The sequence below is a fragment of the Penicillium vulpinum genome (assembly GCF_028829585.1).
Source record: "Penicillium vulpinum strain IBT 29486 chromosome Unknown utg000001l_segment0_segment0, whole genome shotgun sequence".
In the NCBI taxonomy this organism is placed as follows: domain Eukaryota; kingdom Fungi; phylum Ascomycota; class Eurotiomycetes; order Eurotiales; family Aspergillaceae; genus Penicillium; species Penicillium vulpinum.
Genome location: NW_026643241.1, coordinates 7,955,214 through 7,976,175, shown reverse-complemented (window position 1 = coordinate 7,976,175; position 20,962 = coordinate 7,955,214). Strand labels below are relative to the sequence as shown.

Below are 20,962 nucleotides of genomic sequence, written 5' to 3'. Positions count from 1 at the left end.
ATTGGGAGAAGATCAAACCTGTCTATTCTCTGTATGGTTTATATTGTTAATTTCAAAAAATTGTATTTCTCAGAAATATCATGAGACCTAAAACCTGAGAGTTGATCATGCGATTTATGCAAGTTAATTACCGTTGTTCTGAGGCGCAGGGGTTGCCGGACCCTCTGGGGTAACATAAGCCTGATTACATATATTGGTTAGCGCGATCCTGACGAAAGTACCCTATATACGTCACACTTACCTTGGTCATTCCACCGTCAACCACGAAGTCTGTTCCATTCACAAAGCTGCTCTCATCGCTAGCCAGGAATACTACGGCATGGGCCTGCTCGATGGGTTCACCAAAACGACCAGTGGGGAAGTGGACCTCCCGACGGGACCGCTTTGCCTGGTCATCACCCAGCCAGTCTTGCAGAAGAGGGGTGCTATACTATCATGAGCTGATATGAAAAAAAAAAAAAAAGAAATCAGACGGAAAAAACTTACTTCAGGGGGGCGGGGCACAGAGCATTGAAACGGAATCCCTCACGGGCATGAACGATGGCCAACTCGCGAGTCATTGCGAGGACCGCACCCTTGCTCGCCGTATACGCAAGCTGGGGAGTGGCAGCGCCAACCAAGGCAACCACACTAGCTGTATTGATGATACTGCCACGGGTCTTCTTGTGACGACGCAGACTGAGGACGGCGTGCTTGCTGCCGAACCAAACACCCTTGACATTGATATTGTGTGTGAGGTCCCAGATCTTCTCAGGGGTATCGATGGCATCTGCGTCGTCGGCGTGCATGATTCCGGCATTGTTGAAGATCACGTCGGTGCCTCCCCAGCTATCCTGCGACTCGACCATTGCCTGCACGTCCGACTCCTTGGACACATCACATCGGATTGACTCGACTCGACGGGCGCCGGGAACTACTTCCTTGACTCTAGCCAATGCCCTAGCAAGGGCGGGCTCGGAGACATCGGCCATCAGGACATTAGCACCCTCACGGGCAAAGAGGATACTGGTTTCGAGACCAATGCCACTATCCAAGTTCGGAATCAGTTAAGGCTTTTTTCGGGGCGACGATATTTGTTAGAACAGAAGAATAAACATACCCTCCAGCACCCGTAATGATGGCATTCTTGCCTTGGAGACGTCCTTGGGAAGTAGTGGCAGCCATTATGACCTTATCTTGGAGCTTTGTTTGTCTAATTGAGGTATAGGTTAGTAATGACTTAACCACCAAAGTAACAGTAGTGTAGCGTATTCACGGAATATATTAGAGAGAAGGCCACTCACACGAACTGAAAATAACTGAAAATAACTGAATCAATATGAGAGTTGTTGATCACCGAGTTTGTTACACAGAAGGTATACGCGGGGCATCCATGGATCGTGGATCCCGTTAGGTAAGCGGTGACGATGTTGGACCAAAGCGGTAAGGCGTCACCGATATCTCGCTGATAAGCTTCCAAGCTGCCCAGGTGTGTTGGCCACTACTCCGTATTTGATCGGAGTTCCTGAACTTGATTTACCTGATTAAGCGGCTGACTTGAAACGTGACTTTTACTTTTCTGTTCCTTTTCTCACTATCCCCTATCCCCGCTCTGTTCAATACTTTGAATCCTTATACTCCTTATCTCACCCGCACTTTGGCCCCGATCCATTATGTCAAGCCCCGCGGACCCCGAAGTCACAGTCGAGAATGTCGCCGAGGTCCTCCAGAATGACACAAAAGTGAAAGTGGCAGGAGTGGATGTGGATGGCATACTGCGCGGAAAACTCATGAAGAAAGACAAGTTCTTATCCATCATTGCCGAGGGCTTCGGCTTCTGCTCTGTCATCTTCGGCTGGGATCAACATGATGCGACATATTATAAGGAGCTGGCGATCAGTAACAAGGAGAATGGATATCGTGACCTTGTCGCAATTCCAGATCTACGCAGTTTCCGTCGCATCCCTTGGGAGAACAATGTGCCCTTTTTCCTTATCAGCTTCTTGGATCCAGATACGCGGGAGCCGGTGTGCGCCTGCCCACGAGGATTGATGAAGACTGCTTCCGCCAGAGTCGAGGCGGCAGGCTATCGGGCGATGGCAGGAGGTATGTCTGACCGCAGACCAGGGTGTGTGTAATTCAACAGCTGATTGGACCGATTTTACCCAGCGGAATATGAATTCTACCAATTTCGTACGCCAGGCAACCACACCACCCCTGAACAAGGGGCATCTGCAGCCGCCGCCTTCCTCCAGTCGAATCCAGCCGATGCCTTACCGCCGTTGACAGAAGGCATGTTTGGTTATTCAATCACTCGGCCCCTCCACAACCAAGATTACTACTATGGCATCTTCGACGCCTGCGAGAAGTTCCGATGCGATATTGAAGGTTGGCATACTGAAAGTGGACCAGGAGTCTATGAAGCTGTTAGTCACATGAGAGAGTAAACGGGCCGCATTGGGACTAAACGTCGTGATAGGCATTACAATTTGGCGAAGCGAAGGACATGGCTGATAAGGCGGGGCTGTTCAAGTAGGACTATTCCTTTGCCAGCAGTTCGGGTTGCTCTTTTATCATGGGACATTGCTAACCATGATGTTCGCATAGATACGTCGTCAAAGCATTCGGAATAAAGCATGGCATCACCCCATGCTTCATGGCCAAACCTCGACAAGGCCTGCCAGGAAACAGCGGACATATGCACATCTCGCTCGTCACAGCTGACGGAAAGAATGCCTTCAATCGCGATACCCCGGATCCCTCCCCCATGTACCCCGATATCGCTCATCTATCGGACTTAGGTCGGCACTTCCTTGCTGGCCTTCTCGTCGGCCTGCCGGACATTATGCCGATCTTGGCCCCGACGATCAATTCTTACAAACGCCTGGTGGAGAACTTCTGGGCGCCGGTTACGGTCTCTTGGGGACTGGAGCACCGGGCCGCGTCAATCCGCCTGATCACCCCACCCACAGCTAGTCCGAAAGCGACCCGGTTCGAGGTTCGCGTGCCAGGTGCGGACACTAACGCACATCTCGTCCTAGCGGCGATCCTGGCATTGGGATGGCGTGGAGTCGAGAAGAAGCTCGAGCTGCCCGTGCCGCCTCTTGCCCGCGGTGAGGATATGGGCGGTGCCAGTGATAAGGGTGTGCGTCTGGCCAAGTCCTTGAAGGAGGCGATCGTTACATTTACGCGGCCGGAGAGTGTCGCACGGGAAGTATTTGGTGATTCATTCGTCGAGCACTTTGCCGGAACTCGGGAACACGAGGTGCGCTTGTGGGAAGAGGCGGTGACTGATTGGTATGTGATATCATCTACTGAGATGGATGTCCATTTGGATGCTGACTTGACATGTCCACAGGGAGATGAAGCGGTACATCGAAACCGTGTAAATGCCGAATATCCTTTTTATATCGATTTTCTGATTTACAGAGAGACGCAGGACCCGGAAGGTATCGGGGGAATAATTGTACATAGTCGCATTGGCCTAGAAATGGTCGTGTAAGGGCGCGTAAGGGCACGTCAGTAGCAGGGATACTATCCCAGATATATATACTAGATGCCTTTCAATATTGGATCGGATGTTTTCAATTTACCAGAGTTCGGATGTATGTAGAATCAAGACATGATTTCACTCCCGAGTCACATCACATGCGGTCACATGCCGATGAACACAGTGTGACGCAGAAATCCCCCGGGACAAGTCGGATTCGGATATGACTCTTTTGAAACCTGCGAGATATAGATGATCAAAGTGAGCCGCGGCTGATTGGGGTTTCCGGGGGGTGCGGAGAGTATTATGCAGCCACTTTCGGGTGAAGCAGGCGTGAAGGTAGGAATAATATTTTCTTCTTCAAGATTTTGCATATAAGATTCAAGAATTGGTCATGTTATATGTTATCGTGAACCCGATTCAAGCTATATAACTGACAGGTATTCCCAACATGTTTTAACATGTTAACTGAAGTAATCAGGCCGATAAGACTCCGTACACGGCGTAGGAAACTCGGTATGCGGCGTCTACCGTTCTGATTGGGAGTGACCGCGGTGCCGAATAAGAAAATAATAAGCTTAAAACCGGGGAACGGGAAATGTCGGCCGAGAGGAAGAGTTCCCCGCGGGAAACATATCAGAACTACATATAGCTTTACTATGAGAATAGGCACGGTCAAATGGGGTTTCGGCTCTTATCATTGCGGCGGGTCCAATGAACCGCGGCAACTTCGAGTGGCTCTGACGTATTCTAGACCATCCCGACCTCGGGCAGATGGCGATAGATAGAAATATTAGTCTTCTTCCTCCTCTATTTCTTCTAGTTTCTCCTCTCAATTTGAAACATTTGTACTTGACACTGGTCTAGTGCATGGAATACGCATAAGCTGCATATATATACCCTATACACATCATGTCTCACATCGAAACACAGCTCAAGGATGTCGCTATCCTGGGCGCCATCAGCCACGATGCTCGCAAGATCCTAACTAAGGAGGCATGCGCCTTTTTGGCTCTGTTGCACCGCACCTTCAACCCCACCCGCAAAGCTCTTCTCCAGCGCCGTATTGATCGCCAAGCCGAGATCGATAAGGGCAATCTCCTCGACTTCCTCCCCGAGACTAAGCACATCCGTGAAAACGATGCATGGAAGGGTGCTCCTCCCGCTCCTGGTCTCGTCGACCGCCGTGTCGAAATTACTGGCCCAACCGACCGGAAGATGGTGGTGAACGCATTGAACTCGGATGTCTGGACTTATATGGCTGATTTCGAGGATTCGAGCGCCCCGACTTGGGACAACATGGTGAACGGCCAGGTCAACTTGTACGATGCTATCCGCCGACAGGTCGATTTTAAGCAGGGTGAGAAGGAGTACAAGCTCCGCACTGACCGCGCCCTGCCCACTCTGATTGCTCGTGCCCGTGGCTGGCACTTGGAGGAGAAGCACTTCACCGTGAACGGTGAGGCTATCTCCGGCAGTCTGTTCGATTTCGGTCTGTACTTCTTCCACAACGCCAAGGAGCTGGTCGCCCGCGGCGCCGGTCCTTACTTCTACCTCCCCAAGATGGAGTCACACTTGGAGGCTCGTCTCTGGAACGACGTCTTCAACCTGTCCCAGGACTACATTGGTATGCCCCGCGGAACCATCCGTGGGACTGTCCTGATTGAGACCATCACTGCCGCATTCGAGATGGACGAGATCATCTACGAGCTCCGCGATCACAGCTCCGGTCTCAACTGCGGCCGCTGGGATTACATCTTCTCCTTCATCAAGAAGTTCCGCCAGCACCCCAACTTCGTCCTCCCCGATCGCTCTGATGTCACCATGACCGTGCCTTTCATGGATTCCTACGTGAAGCTTCTCATCAAGACTTGCCACCGTCGTGGCGTCCACGCCATGGGTGGTATGGCCGCACAGATCCCTATCAAGAACGACCCCGCCGCCAACGATAAGGCCATGGAGAGTGTTCGCGCCGACAAGCTGCGCGAAGTGCGTGCCGGCCACGACGGCACCTGGGTTGCACACCCAGCACTTGCATCGATCGCCTCAGACGTCTTCAACACACACATGCCCACCCCCAACCAGCTGTTCGTCCGCCGCGAGGAAGTGAACATCACCGCCAACGACCTCCTCAACACCAACGTCCCCGGAAAGATCACCGAGGAAGGTATCCGCAAGAACCTGAACATCGGCCTCAGCTACATGGAAGGCTGGCTCCGCGGCGTCGGCTGCGTGCCCATCAACTTCCTCATGGAGGATGCCGCCACAGCCGAGGTTTCCCGCAGTCAACTGTGGCAGTGGACCCGACACAACGTCACCACCGCCGAGGGCAAGCGCGTGGATAAGGCCTTTGCGCTGCGTCTGCTCCAGGAGCAGGCTGACGATCTGGCTGCCAAGAGTGGCAAGGGCAACAAGTACCAGCTCGCTGCTCGGTACTTTGCCGGCCAGGTTACCGGTGAGGATTACGCTGATTTCTTGACCAGCTTGCTCTACAATGAGATCTCCTCTGCCGGAACTGCTTCTAAGCTTTGAGTGGACTTTTGATTTTTATGATGATGAATACCCTTTGTTTTTATTTTGCCTGGTCTAACTTTTAATATGACCCGATCTACCATTTACCATCTCGAATTAGCATAGTTGTATAACAATTCTTTTTATTTAAATTACTTTAACAGTGTAGTATGTAATATCGTCGGCGGTAATACTGCCGCCTCGGGTTGCGATCGACTCCCGGATCACAGGGTGATGAATGGCGAAGAATGATATTTTTCCTCGGAGGGCATCATTTACCTCTGACAACAGCTACTAGCAGCCTAGTATAGCGCCCTGAATAGCAATTAGAAAAAAAGCCATTCTATACATACAATCAGTATAGTTATGATATGGTGTATTTGTGATCAACTATGAATGGGATGCCCATCCAACCATCATAGAAAAGAAGCTCACATAGAGGAAAAACACGATTAGATACAATAGGCACTTAAGTGACTGCAATATTGGAGGAATCAGTGCGTAGCCTTAAATTTACCCTCTAATCCCCGGGGCCATACCAGCGGCACACATTCATATATGGTTTTCTACCATTATACAAGGCCGGCAATAGAAAGGAAAATGTAATCAAGCAAGTATTAACCAGAAATTTCCTAAGAATGTACCTATGGGTGTTTTCTACGCGTAAAAACATTATCCTAGAGCCTACAGAATAGCTAAGTTATGGTCATAAGACTGGTCCCTAAACGCTGGGCGTCACTAATTTCGACGTAGGTTGGCCCTGGCAATGCTGGGCACAGTGCGGACATAATTAGCATTACCTTTCCACAGAGACGGTTTAGGACCTCCATATTCTGGCCTAATTGATCCAAGGCACTCCTTGCTATCCGAATATGGTCAAGTTCATTTTAACATAACTGAATGACCATTAATTGGCTCGTCGTCACCTTGTTAGAACCAGCTAGTAGGCCAGGGAGCAACACATATTTCTGAGACGTCGTTCTTCCTGCGTCACAGCTATAATTGCACTAGTAGCTTGGATACTTCAGACATCCTGATATGACAATATTAAGTAGATAGTTCTCTCTCCTCTCTTCTCTTCTTTCATCCATTCTATCTTTTTTTCCTCATTCACTCTCTGATATACAGTTGTCTTTTTTTCATCAGTTTCATCCCTAGAGGTTAGATACCTGTTATATCTTTTATACTCTCCCGCACACGTTATTTGGAAGCCCCATAGCGGGACACATACGGAGTACTGCCAATTACAATCCATAATCCCAATCCCCGGGATATTGCGGAGTTAAATTTAGCCAATCGCAACCCCGTCCTTCAGCCATCCGATCATTAGCGACAGCGATCAACAATAACTAGTACTGACCGGGCTGCTGACACTAAACCCGACACCAATCAACAACACTAGCCAACAGCCCAATCTTCCGACTGAGGATGAAGGTGTTTCAATTCTAAAGAGGATAATGTTGATATCGAAGGAAATTGAGGAGGAGAGAAGGGGGGAAGAGAGAAAGAGAGAGGGGGGGGGGGGTTATACTCGCAGGTGGGGAAGTTGCCCTGTTTCGATCCATGGATAGCTTCATGCAGTCTTACCCGTGGACCTTCCTATGTAGGCCGTATATCAAAGTATTGAGACTGAAGTCCATCAAATTCTTCATCTGAAAGAAGATACTCCAAGATTGAGAAAAATATTACTGGCCACATCGGCTCTAGATATCACAATATGCGTCCTAGAAATGGCCTCCTCTCTCGAGGAATGGTACATTGCAAAACCACATAACAAATGCCAGATAGGGACCTATTATTTAGGCGTGTTATCTGCAACTACCTCAAAGCGAAGATCTACCGCCCAGCTTCGCGCCTCACGCTACGCACACTAGCAGAATGCCAAATATGCTTTGAGGTCTGCCAGAATGTTATAGAGAGTGCAAAGGATATGTTGAACTCCAATCCCACTACACTCATGCATCCATGGTACATACTCTACATTCTTTTTGACACCGCAGTAATCTTGCTTGATGCTTGTTGGCAATATCTCTCCTAGCTTTTGATGAGGCTAGCAGCATCCCATGCTCTACTTGTCGTGATACCGAAATGCCCTGAATTGATAGATGAAATAGGCAGATGGTAAGGTAGGGCTAAGCTCTGTGTAACCTGCCTTCAGCCAATGACAGAAGAAATGAATCGGTCATATAATTCTTCCTACATCGAAACCTCGGGCTCTTTGTCTCCATCTGAGATAGCTACAACTGAGAACCTCGAAAATTTGACATTGGATAGGATACCCTATGGCTTGTCGGAAGATGTATTTTTGGAACTTGGTTCGCATTTTTTTTGATACTGCGATATACAATTTGAATTTCCAAGATCTGCAATAGGGCATTTAGATAATCTCACCATCTTGATCATAAACCTTGTTCATTTTCACTCTAGAGTTCTCATGTAGGTCATCTTGACAGAGCAAAATTTATGGATAACCAAGGGATCTCCCAAGAGGAATTGATTCGGACGACACCATTTAGCTAAAATGAGTAAAACTTAGGAAAGCCATGGCGCTTCAGGCAAAATAGCCATGTCGGTGCTTTTCGCACCGCGAAACAACAATTCACTAAAGAAAAAGGCGTGACTAGGATTTCAGACTGCCAATGATTCCTATATGTGTAATGGTGAATACAAACACCACAAAATTTAAAAATCATGCTGTGTAATCAAAATGCCAAACCCCAGGGTCCAACACTTTACAGGTACTCCCAAGCAACAGGGGTGGTAGTGTTGACAGCAACAGCCAGGGCATCAAAGCCGAGGCAATCATTGACGTTGCCAGAGGGAACAGTAGCGTTCTGCAGAGCAGCATAGACCTGCCACTTAGGGGCGGCAGCAGCGCCCCGACGAGAACGGCGGTAGCCAGCGGTACCGTTGGTAGTCGGGCAAGCCATGAAGCCAGATGAACCCTGGCCATTATAGCTCCAGTGGCCAAAAGAGCTACCGGGAGTGTAGACGAAGGGACCATCAGAAGAGCCAGCGGGCTCGTAGCCGGAGTGGGGAGAGGTGAAACGCAGAGCACCCTTGTTATCCACGTAGATAGCCTGGCCACCGGGGACCTCGACGTCCTGGGTATAAAATTAGCAAACGCGAACATTGGAAAGATACGTGTATGAGTAACTAACCAAGAAGTGGCTATTGGCAATCACAGTCTGGTTGGTGTCGGGAATTCCGGGAATGGGAGAATAGGTGTGGGCGTTACCACCGAGCCAGAAGTAGGTTCCACCGGCATTGAGAGGCAGCAGGTGGACGGGAGAAGCAGAGCGAGCAGAGATGACGCTGAAGGCAGCGTTGGAGTCACCGGCCTGCTTGTTTTGCTTGGGCTGCTTGGAGCCGGGGATAGCAGCCACAAGAGGAGCGAGAGCGAGAAGGGCAGAGAACTTCATTTTGAGGGATAGTAAAAGTAATTGATGTTGAAAAAGAGTGATAGGTGCGTGAAGGAAGATATTCGAGGGGATACAGACTCATATATAATATGGGCGCAGAAAAGGACCTGCTTGGGCAACTCGATAAGCTGATCCATCGGAGAAATCTTGTGATCGACATTGAATTCTGGTGTTGTGGAGCCAAAACGAAGAATCAAGAAACAGAGGGCAATGTTTTGATCCACAATATAAGCCTATGAGGGAGATAGGGAGAGGGGAGTATACTTTGTATAGAGCTGCGAGACCTAAAATGTGAAGAAAGGCGAGTTAGATAGCAGTAACAATAAACAACTCACGTACAGCCCAGCAGAATATTTCTACTTACTGTCTGCTTCATCTATTAATTGCTTCGCATTCGAAAACATGACAGGGTCCAAGTCGGCTGCTGAATCTCCACTGAAAATCGGACTAAATGGAGCACACAATAATAATTTGCCCGTTTCGGTTGTTTACAAAGCACACCATATTCCCCTTCTCTGTGTAAATTGACACCCAAGCAGTTCAGATTAGCAGAAGATACCCCGGTTAATCCAAAACATACACGGTAGGACTTTGAAGATCGTAATAGAAGACCCTGAAGAGTTGTTTCAGAGAAGTGATGAAAGTTCAACAGTGAGTAAAGATCGACAGGACTTATCGGAAGCCCGACATTTTACCCCCAAGGAATAACAAGAACAAAACATGAACCTCTTAGCTGCGCCATATGGGGATCCACGATATCCACATTGTCTCAGGGCACATCGTGCTTGACATCATTGGCTTGTGTTGCCAGTTGCGCTGTTACTAGTATGTTGTATTGTATAACTAGTATAATTTTAATTGGAATGAAAGGTCTCGACTTAATATAGATGATATAAGTCGTATAGCTGAAGCAATTGATCTGACGCCATCAACTTTAATTTTTCTTATACAATGCTATAGTCGATCGATGGGAATTAATATAGCCATCATCCCCCGAAACTAGGCCATGTGGAGTTGATGATGTGGAATAATAATAATAATAATAATAATAATAGAACAGCCCTATCGGGACACCCAACTCGGAAAAGGATGGAAAACATGGGTTTATACAATTGTAAACGGACTATAATGTATGTTGTAGTTTACACGATAATTCCACAATCATCCTCGTACATCCCATTTGATATTGATAAAGATAGGGGCATATCCATAGGTATTCGATATGACATGATGTCAGGTGACCCGCCATTTTCTCCGTGACGCGTTAGAGCTAGGACAAGAACCAATCTACTGAACTTGGACTTGATCATTTTCAGAGAGTCTGCAAAATCATGGGCATCGAAGATTGAATGGATTTCCCACGTGCTAAGGTCGAAGCCTCGCGCTCGGTCGATTCCTCCAACCCTCGTACGCGTCGCGGTTATACGTCACTACAGAATCCAACGATCGAACAATCAACGTCAGAAAGCAGTTGGGGACAAAATGATGACATGGACACCCCTTCAAGTGGAGACGAATTCTCCGATCAGGCCAATATAAAACTTCTACCTTTGAAACAAGAGAGAGCTCGAGATCCACGATCCTCGAGCTCCAAAACAAATGACCCGAATTCCACTTCCGCCGATGTCCCGGACGATGAGCGTGATATTTCAAAGCGCATAAAAACGCTCCTTGACGCAGATCGCACCCTACTGTCGGATTCATTTGCTACGGATTTGGAGGAAGGACACTCGGGTAGAAGTTCTCTGGCTCTCAGTGATCGATACAGCGACGACTATGGCATCCCATCCAACAAGGACTCGCTGTTGAAAGGCAAAAAGAGTGAGGCTGAAGAGAAGGGCTTTAACTGGAGGTCATTGTTCCGTCTGCATTCGTGGTGGAACGTTGCTGGCATGTTTACAATCGCCCTGTTGGTAGTATGGTTTTCGATCAAGGGTTTACCCTGGTCATCTGTGGAAGTGGCCGTTGATGAATTTGTAGGTTTTTTCTCCTTTTCAATTGGTGACTTGAATATCCAGGAATCAATTTCTAAGAATCACAGAAAGCGGTGCCCTGGTACCCTACCCCCCTCGGTGGAACAAGCGAACAATGGAAGGAAAGTTATGTCAAGGCACAAGAAATGGTGAGAGAAATGACCCTCGCGGAAAAGGTGAACGTCACAACTGGCACAGGTTGGCAAATGGGACTATGTGTTGGCAATACTGGTAAGCCCTTGCTATCTGCTCAATACTATGGAAATGCAAATACTGATGCGAATTGTGTTGTCTAGGACCTGCCGAACTCGTCAAATTCCCTTCCCTTTGCCTACAAGACGGTCCACTTGGAGTCAGATTCACGCAAAACATTACAGCCTTTCCTGCAGGGATCACCACGGGCGCGACATGGAACCGTGAGCTTATGGGAATGCGGGGCTTTGCACTAGGCGAGGAAGCGCGGCTAAAAGGTGTGAACGTTATACTCGGTCCATCCATGGGACCGCTTGGCATGATGCCTGCCGGTGGTCGTAACTGGGAGGGATTTGGTTCAGATCCAGTTTTGCAAGGCGTGGGTGCAGCAGAGACCATTCGGGGTATCCAGCGGAACGGGGTCATGGCCACGGCGAAGCACTTTATTGGAAATGAACAAGAACACTTTCGTCAGGCATTTGACTGGGGTACTCCAACTGCACTCTCGTCAAATATTGATGATCGCGCATTGCACGAGGTCTTTGCCTGGCCCTTCGCTGAGAGTGTACGTGCAGACGTGGCCAGCGTCATGTGCTCCTATCAAATGGTCAATAACAGCTATGCTTGCGAGAATAGTAAACTTATCAATGGACTTCTGAAAGACGAGCTCGGCTTTCAAGGCTTCGTGCAGTCAGACTGGTTGGCTCAGCATACAGGCGTTCACAGCGCCATTGGGGGCCTTGATATGAGCATGCCCGGTGATGGCCTCCATTGGGCCGACGGTATCCCGCTCTGGGGAAGTGAATTGACTCGCGCAGCATTGAACACATCTGTTCCCATGGAGCGCTTGAACGATATGGTCACTCGTATCGTGGCCGCCTGGTACCATCTCGGACAGGACTCGTGGGAGCCCCCTGCACCAGATGGCAACGGTGGGCCGAACTTCTCGTCCTGGACTAAGGAGCGAGTCGGACATCTGCACGAAGGCTCGCCGGATAACGATGCAACTGATGTAGTCAACAAATTTGTTGACGCACAGGGAACAGGCGAGCATGCTCATTCTATTATTGCTCGCCAGATCGCTGCTGAAGGCACCGTGCTTCTGAAAAACATCAATAACACTCTGCCCCTCTTGCGCGACAAGTCCACACCGAATGGTAAATACCGGGTCGGTGTATATGGTGAAGACGCTGGGCCTGGTCGAGGACCGAACGCTTGTATCGACCGTGGATGTAACCAAGGAACCTTGGCCTCTGGTTGGGGCAGTGGAGCTGTAGACTTCCCGTACTTGGTTAGTCCGTGGGAAGCCCTGCAGCATGCGTGGTCGAAAGACTCTGTCGATGTTAAAGCTTATTTGACGAACACTGTTGTACCTCAAGACCTTGGAGAGCAGGATCTCTGTTTGGCTTTTGTGAACGCCGATGGCGGCGAAGGATATATCCGCGCTGATGGCATTGATTCAGACCGAAATGACCTGTTTCTACAGAAGAACGGCACTCAATTGGTTGAGGTTGTAGCCAAGCACTGCGGCGGTGGCCAAGGTAAAACAGTCGTCATTGTACACTCCATTGGCCCCGTTGTGATGGAAACTTGGATCGACCTTCCTGGAGTACACGCTGTAGTATATGCCAATCTACCGGGACAGGAAAGCGGCAATGCGTTGGTGGACGTTCTATTTGGAGATGTCGACGCCAGTGGACGACTGCCATATACCATCGGACGAAGGCTAGAAGACTATGGTCCAGGGGCGCAAGTCCGGTATGAGAATCCAGACCCATCCGTTCCACAGGTGGACCTCGACCAGGGTCTGTATATCGACTACCGTTATTTCGACAAGTTCAACATTACTCCCCGGTACGAGTTTGGCTTTGGCCTATCATACACAACCTTCGACTACACTGCACTCAGTATTGAAAAACTGCAGAAGAAATCCGAGTGGCCTTCCAAACGACTCACAAACGAAGTTCAACCTCCCGCATACGACAACAAACAGGACAACCCCACCAGCAGTCTATTCCCTCCTGGTTTCCGTGCACTCAGCAAATACATCTACCCCTACCTCACCACTCTGGAAGGAACCGCACCGGGCCCATACCCATACCCGGATGGATACAACGAACCCCATGACCCATCCGCCGCAGGCGGCGGACCAGGTGGGAATCCGTCCCTCTACGAGCCTATGCTCGAGCTCACCGTCGAAGTGAAAAACACCGGCACGCGCACAGGACAAGATGTGATACAGGTGTATGTCTCCTTCCCCGACGGTGTCGCCGAGCACCGCGGACTGGGCTGGTCCCGTGAGGCAATTGAGTTCCCCGAACGTGTTCTGCGGAATTTTTCCAAAGTCCTCCTACAACCAGGCGAGACCAGAAATGTCAAGATGACGTTGACTCGGAAAGACCTCAGCTATTGGAGCGTTCGCGCGCAGAACTGGGTGTTGCCTACAGAAGGTAAATTCCGGATCTGGGCGGGGCGTAGCTCTAGGGATTTACCCCTCGTGGTCGAGTTTTAATGCTTTGCAGGACTTGGAATACCGTTATCATTGTATTATATATAGACTTGTCTGGGCTTACGGCTTTTAGAGGTCTTTAAATGTAAATATGTACTATCATTAATTCGAGAATCGGGACTTCCCCAATGTGTCAGATTAGAAAAAGGCACACATTCCAGGGTTGAAACAGATTGACTAATTGACTATATAGTAAATATATGTAGCGCTGGTGAAATCAAACAAACTCAAATAACGTGTAAACTTTTGCTTTGACATGGTAGATGCACTAAAGTATCTATCCGAAACATGTACAATACTGGCGAAAACGGCACATAAGGAAATCTATGCCGGAAAAATCAAAAGAACAGAACGCCAAAACACCTTCTATCAGATCCAATGCAGACCAAAACATTAACATGGTGCTCATGATGCGAGGATATGATCGGAATCATTCTCTCAGCGATTACGAATCATAATGTTGAAGCACGTGGAAGCACGTCTATTCATCGTCGGAGTCGGCAGGCTTGGGGGTACCCTTGGGGGAATTCAACTGGAAAAAAATGTTAGCATACTGTAGAAAGGATAGATATGAACAAGAGAAACTTACCCATTCGATGTAGCGCAGACGACGGCGAATCTCACGCTCCTTCTGCTGAGCGCGAGTCATCTTCTTCTTCTTCTTAGCGCGGAACTTGAGGTCGCCTTCATCGCCAGAGTTGACAGCAGATGGGGCGGCGCTGGTAACGGCTGAGCCAGTAGCGGGGGTACCAGGACCGGAAGGCGAGTTGGTAGCGCTGTCCTCGAAGCGGTCGAGGCTGATAGCGTTGTTGGTGCGGCTGACAACACGGCCATCGGCAATGTGCAGTTGCTCAGGGCAGAGAGCGCCCACGAACTCCTCGTTGTGAGAAATCATAACAACACCACCCTTGAAGTCACGGATGGCAACAGCCAGACCACCAAGGGAGTCACGATCCAAGAAGTTAGTCGGCTCGTCCAGGACCAGCAGATGAGGGTTGTTCCACATGGCACCAGCCAGCACGACCTTGACCTTCTGGCCACCGGAGAGACCGGAGATCTCGTTGTGGTTGGCGATCTCGGGGTCCATACCAATATCCTCGAAGTGCTTGGTGATGGTCTTAGGGTCAAGAACACGGAAGCCCAGACCTTCACGGGAAGCCTCGTGATCGTCGAACTCCTGAATCAGCTTGAAGAAGCCAAGCTCAAGCAGAGTCTCACGCGAGATCATGGTGTTGTACTTGGGGAGAAGGCCAACCCACTTGACCTCATACTGGAAGGACTTCTTCCACTTCTGACGACCAATCAAGGCCTCGATGCGACGAGCACCGCGGCCGTCACCCAGGTCAACTGGCTTCTCTAGCTGCGCCTTGTCCTCATCGGTCAGAATACGGGTCTGCTTCAGGAACACTTCACGATCGTCGCCGTTGGCGTAACGCCACTGGAGGTACTGGCTGGGAGTCTTCTCCAAGTGCATCTCCACGTGCTCGAGAGCGTGTTGCTTGATGTAACCGATACGCAAGTTGGGGTGCTTCTCCACCTTTCCAGTCTGAGGAATGGTCTCACCAGTGAGAATCTTGATGAAGGTAGACTTGCCGGCACCGTTTCCGCCAATGATAGCGACACGGGAGGAGAGCGTAAGCGACAGCGAGGCATCGTGCAGCGAGGGGCGAGGGGCGCCCGGGTAGGTGTATGAGACATTGCTCATGCGCATAATGGCACGAGTCATAGACTTGATACCAGACAAGATTCCGGGGGAGGGAACTTGAACTGCACATTGGATGCAGACAGAGTGTAGTAACTCTTGCCCTCGGGCTTCTGCTTGACGAAGGCGGCAAGGTTACCCTTGTAGCAGACAAGCTTCTTGCTTTCGTAGTGGTAGATATCTGTGCAGACTTCATCGAGGAAACCGGAGTCGTGACTGACGATCAGACTGGTAATCTCAGTGTGCGACTTGAGGTACTCCTGCAGCCACTTGACGTTTGCCACATCCAAGTGATTAGTAGGTTCGTCCAGCAGAAGCACATCCGCCTTCTGGAGCATAGCACGGGCCAAAGCCAGCTTCATCTTCCAACCACCGGAGAGCGAGCCCACGGGCTGGGACTGGCGGCCCTCGGGGCCATCGGTGAAGCCGAACTCGAGAAGAACCTCGGAAATGTGCTCGGAACCCTGAGAAGCAATCTTGGGGTCCTTGGCAACATACTCGAAGATAGTCAGATTGGCGTCTTCGCCCTGGTTGTGCTCCACGAAGCAAGTGCGCACCACATCCTGGGGTGGGAAGCCTTCCAGCTTCTCGTTGGCAATACTGCGCATCAGGGTAGACTTGCCGGCACCGTTGCGACCACAGAGACCATATCGGTGGCCCTTGAGGAGACGCAGGTTGGTGTGGGAGAGGAGAAGCATACCTCCATAAGCAAGAGAGAAGTCGGCGTTGACAATCTCAACATCATTCGGGTCCTCAGGAATGGGCTTGCCAAACTTGATCTCATCCTCTGCAATGTAGTGGGCCTTGACAGCAGTGGCAACGGCCTCTGTGTTGCCATCCGCAAGCAGACCGCGCAGATAGGGATCAATGCGGTCGGGAATACGGTCGTGCATGCGGCAGTTAATATCCTCACGGACCATACTGGAAATGAACTTTGTGGCCAGATCCTGCAGCTTAGAGTCGCCAAAGCCACCCAGACCGCCGTGTTCCTGAATCTTTGCATTCAGCACGACCAGGACATCCTCGGGAGTGATCTTAGAGATGGAACCAGAGGCAAGATGATCGTCTTTCATGGCAGTCTCGATAACATCAAGAGCACGTGTGGCGAGCTCGCGAACCTCAGGCAGGGAGGCAGTTTCCTTGACCGACTTCACACCAGGCTGGAGGTTGGGGAGGAAAGTACGAGCCTCGGCGGGATCGTGGACTAGCTTGGTCAAGTTCTCCACAACAACCACAGTCTGACGAAGAGTTTCTTGGGGAGTAGCCTTGGTATTAAGGGATCGAGCAAGGAGAGGAGTAAGCATGGCCAACACGGGGGATGTGACGATGGCGACAAAGGTGGTCTGAGACAAGGCGTGGATCGCCTTCTGGAGAGTCTGAGCAGAGGGGTTTTCCATAGCCTTGATCAGAAGAGGAATGCGGGGAGCAACATCGTCGTTGGACAGGAGAGTGGTGAGGGCAGTCATAGTCTTGCAAGACTGCTTGCTCACTTCGCTCTTCAGGTCGTGCATGCCGGACTCGACGATGGGGATGAGCTCCTTCAGGGTCTTGCCCATCGCATCGCGCAGCAAGTCCTTCTGGCGCTCCTCGTCCTTGGAACCCTTGCCCAACTGCGCCTTGACCGCCATCTTTTCGATAAGCGAGTAGGCGCCGACAAAGCCCTGCCACTTGCCAGAGCCCTTGGCCAGGTAGCGCTCGAGAGTGGGGATCAGACCGTTGACCATGGCCTCAGGGCTGAGACAACCAAAGAGCGCGTCAATGGCGTACTGGGCAGCATCACGCACGACGGCACCCTTATCCGCCAGGGCGTCCAGGGCAATGTCAAAGATGCCTCCATCGTGCAAGAGGAAAACAGCTTCGCTGAGAGGGAACTCTCGGGGGAAGCGCTCGAACAAAGCACCAATAATGAGCATAGCACTCTCGCGCTTAGCGCCATTCTTCTTATCAGAGGCAGCCTTGCGGACATTAGCGAGAACATTGTAGTTCAGCAGGCCTGCACAGCCGGCGCCCTGGATGAGCAAGTTGGCCAAGGCATATGCGCCATCAAGAGACTTCTGGGAGGTGTCGGATGTGAAGATAGTGTCGAGGAGGGAGGAAATCTCTTCGGAGGTGGGGGGCACGCCGGAAGGGCCCTTTGCGACAATGGTCGGCATGGCGGGTGTCTCAGAGGGGGAGACAGTGTGTGGCATTTTCCAGAGAACAAGAGACTCGAAGATCGAGTGTCGATATCAAAGAGAGATATCGGGGGAAAAAAAAGATGAGAGAGATATGAAGCCCTTGGGAAAAGAGAGGGGCAATTCGACCTAACGGAAGATAAAGAAACTGTCCACAGCGCAACTTGCGCAGACAAACAGATAGTAGGATCGGGTTGAATCGTAGAGTATATACAACACGATTCTTAGATACCCAGGAGACCCGAAACACAACGAACAAAAAGAAACACAAAGAGGGGAGAGTGGTCTAAAAAGAAAGTAAAAACAATCTTCGCCATCTTCGATTGCTGACCCACCGGGGACCGAATTTTTTTTTTTGCTTACTCATCCAATCAGCGGGCCCGGCGGCGCCATGGGGCGAAAAGGCCTCTAACCGGATTCGTCTGATTGGATCAGTGACATTGATGCCTTGGTGCCTAAATGCATTGTGGCCTTAATCCTTATCTCCATTATGCCTGAGGTATGAATAAACATTTGTATCCTGCCTGAGGCGTTCACATTTCTACATCAGGTAGACCGACACTTCTGACGGGTAAATGGATGATGTTGTATTTCAGCCTGGTGGTCACCGAAACCAATCCGATAGGTACGAAGCCCCTAGGCTTATCTCCATCAATCCGAAATGCAAGTCCGAGGCTAGCCTTCACCAAGTATGTTAGCATACCGTATATACTGGGCATGCCAATTGAAAGACATAACGATTTCTACCACTACTCTATACGCTGTAGTGAGTTAAATATCAAATAACCCAGATATACACCGGTCCCCCGTCTTGATCGTATATTTCACCCCTGCTTAACGTACAGCACAGGTCTCAGCCGAGATGGCCGCATGGCCCCGGGCCTCGGTAGACGGTTGAACCCCCTTGTACCCCGCGTCCAACCGACCTGCATTGGATCAAGCCGATCACTCAGTCTGACACTTTTTCTCTTCTTTTCGTACATTTATGATCGTCAATTCCACTCAATTCACTCAATTCCAAGGTTGCTCTTCTTTGTTCCCTTCCATCCTTCATCCCCGCAATTCAACTCCGCCCCCGCAAATCCACCCCCGGACTCCATCAACATACAACACAAAATGGCCCTTAGCTGGAGATCAACCCGGCATGTCTCTAAAATTGCCCAGGTGAGTGTGCATATAGATTTATGTTGTTATCTGGCGTTTCGTTTTATTTCTTATTTTTTAACTCTTTACAGGCAGCACGACCTATACTTTCGGCGCGTAACTATGCGACCGCCGAGCCCGACCTGAAGACCACCTTGAAGGAGGTTATCCCGGCTAAGCGGGAGCTCCTCAAGAAGGTCAAGGCACAAGGCGATGATGTGATCGGTGATGTAAAGGTCGCCAATGTCATTGGTGGTATGCGTGGCCTCAAGGCCATGCTCTGGGAGGGTTCTGTCCTAGACGCGGATGAGGGAATCCGCTTCCACGGCAAGACAATCAAGGACTGCCAAAAGGAACTACCCAAGGGCACGACTGGCACAGAAATGCTCCCCGAGGCCATGTTTTGGCTGTTGCTGACGGGTCAAGTGCCCTCCACGGGGCAAGTTCGTGCCTTTTCGCGCGAGTTGGCCGAGAAGTCCGAACTTCCCTCTCACATTCTGGACTTGATCAAGTCTTTCCCGGCCTCAATGCATCCCATGACCCAGCTGTCAATTGCTGTAGCAGCCCTCAACACCGAATCCAAGTTTGCCAAGGCCTATGAGAATGGCATCAACAAGGCCGACTACTGGGAGCCAACATTTGACGACAGCATCTCCCTCCTTGCCAAGATTCCTCGCGTGGCGGCACTTGTCTTCCGTCCTGGTGAAATCGATCTCGTTGGTAACCAGAAGCTCGACGCCGCTCAGGATTGGTCGCACAATTTCGCAGAGCTGCTGGGCAAGGGTGGTCCAGAGCATGCTGACTTCCACGACCTGCTCCGTCTTTACCTAGCTCTACACGGTGACCATGAAGGCGGCAATGTGTCAGCCCACACGACTCACCTTGTCGGAAGTGCCCTTAGCGATCCCTTCCTGAGCTACAGCGCTGGTCTTATGGGCCTGGCTGGCCCACTCCACGGCTTGGCAGCCCAGGAGGTTCTCCGCTGGGTGAATGCCATGCAAGAAAAGATAGGAACCAAGTTCACAGATGAGGATGTCCGCACCTATCTCTGGGATACCCTCAAGTCGGGTCGTGTGGTCCCTGGATATGGTCACGGCGTTCTGCGCAAGCCCGACCCTCGTTTCGAGGCTCTGATGGACTTTGCCGCCACCCGCCCTGATGTTTTGGCAAACCCGGTGTTCCAGCTGGTTAAGAAAAATTCGGAGATTGCTCCCGTTGTGCTTACTGAGCACGGAAAGGTATGTTCAAAGGTTGAAATCCAACACTACAAATTCTCGAACTAACAAATTTCATTTTTCTACAGACCAAGAACCCATACCCCAACGTCGATGCTGCCAGCGGTGTCCTCTTCCATCACTTTGGCTTCCAACAGCCCCTTTACTATACTGTCGCCTTCGGTGTCAGCCGTGCTCTTGGCCCACTGAGCCAGTTGATCTGGGATCGCGTTCTTGGTATGCCCATCGAGCGCCCTAAGAGCATCAACCTCTTGGGCCTGCTCAAGAAATAGGTGCTAATATTTTTGCCTGATGCGATCGAAAACTCCTTGGCCTAGATGGTTCAAATACCTTTGATTTGAAGCGATCTTTCCTGCTTTTTTGACTTTTGTGCTGTTCTTGCTTGAAAAAGCTACGTTCAATTTTCCTCTCCTGTGTCTTATCTCATTCTACTAGACAGAATTACGCCCATAGACTACTTACTTTGAAATGCTAAGTTGGTCGTCTTTACGGGGCCTTCTATATAGATACCAACACTGTCAGATCGCTTTCGGATTTTAAATAAAGGTGCACGGGTAAGATCTTTGGACCTAAATAGACTTCCCAGTTCGAAACCAGCTATGGCTAGCTTCTTTACAGCGGCAAGACCATCG

The 20,962-nt window shown here is 50.2% G+C and overlaps 7 protein-coding genes across 7 annotated transcripts; 4 read left to right on the top strand and 3 right to left on the bottom strand.

The window, feature by feature from the left end:
- Window positions 1-123: 123 nt before the first annotated feature.
- N7479_002852 (putative short-chain dehydrogenase/reductase family protein) lies at window positions 124-1,164 on the bottom strand (the record flags this gene model as incomplete). The annotated part of the gene is made up of 4 exons (XM_057250549.1): window positions 124-180; window positions 242-425; window positions 487-1,026; window positions 1,100-1,164. The coding sequence occupies 4 exons, from the start codon at window positions 1,162-1,164 to the stop codon at window positions 124-126; spliced, it is 846 nt and encodes a 281-aa protein (XP_057114981.1).
- A 488-nt stretch (window positions 1,165-1,652) lies between these two features.
- Window positions 1,653-3,368, top strand: N7479_002851 (glutamine synthetase family protein; the record flags this gene model as incomplete). Its single annotated transcript, XM_057250548.1, has 5 exons — window positions 1,653-2,085; window positions 2,149-2,405; window positions 2,459-2,511; window positions 2,587-3,276; window positions 3,338-3,368. 5 exons carry the CDS (start codon window positions 1,653-1,655, stop codon window positions 3,366-3,368), a joined length of 1,464 nt encoding a protein of 487 aa, XP_057114980.1.
- Window positions 3,369-4,381: 1,013 nt separating this feature from the next.
- Window positions 4,382-6,001, top strand: N7479_002850 (malate synthase; the record flags this gene model as incomplete). The annotated part of the gene is made up of 1 exon (XM_057250547.1): window positions 4,382-6,001. The coding sequence occupies one exon, from the start codon at window positions 4,382-4,384 to the stop codon at window positions 5,999-6,001; it is 1,620 nt and encodes a 539-aa protein (XP_057114979.1).
- Window positions 6,002-8,712: 2,711 nt separating this feature from the next.
- Window positions 8,713-9,402, bottom strand: N7479_002849 (putative IgE-binding protein; the record flags this gene model as incomplete). The annotated part of the gene is made up of 2 exons (XM_057250546.1): window positions 8,713-9,084; window positions 9,142-9,402. 2 exons carry the CDS (start codon window positions 9,400-9,402, stop codon window positions 8,713-8,715), a joined length of 633 nt encoding a protein of 210 aa, XP_057114978.1.
- A 1,349-nt stretch (window positions 9,403-10,751) lies between these two features.
- Window positions 10,752-14,079, top strand: N7479_002848 (beta-glucosidase; the record flags this gene model as incomplete). The annotated part of the gene is made up of 3 exons (XM_057250545.1): window positions 10,752-11,378; window positions 11,444-11,606; window positions 11,672-14,079. 3 exons carry the CDS (start codon window positions 10,752-10,754, stop codon window positions 14,077-14,079), a joined length of 3,198 nt encoding a protein of 1,065 aa, XP_057114977.1.
- Window positions 14,080-14,422: 343 nt separating this feature from the next.
- N7479_002847 (putative mRNA-nucleus export ATPase (Elf1)) lies at window positions 14,423-17,967 on the bottom strand (the record flags this gene model as incomplete). Its single annotated transcript, XM_057250544.1, has 3 exons — window positions 14,423-14,608; window positions 14,666-15,843; window positions 15,918-17,967. 3 exons carry the CDS (start codon window positions 17,965-17,967, stop codon window positions 14,558-14,560), a joined length of 3,279 nt encoding a protein of 1,092 aa, XP_057114976.1. The 3' UTR covers window positions 14,423-14,557.
- Window positions 17,968-19,068: 1,101 nt separating this feature from the next.
- Window positions 19,069-20,602, top strand: mcsA (putative citrate synthase Cit1; the record flags this gene model as incomplete). The annotated part of the gene is made up of 3 exons (XM_057250543.1): window positions 19,069-19,116; window positions 19,188-20,333; window positions 20,399-20,602. The coding sequence occupies 3 exons, from the start codon at window positions 19,069-19,071 to the stop codon at window positions 20,600-20,602; spliced, it is 1,398 nt and encodes a 465-aa protein (XP_057114975.1).
- Window positions 20,603-20,962: the final 360 nt, after the last annotated feature.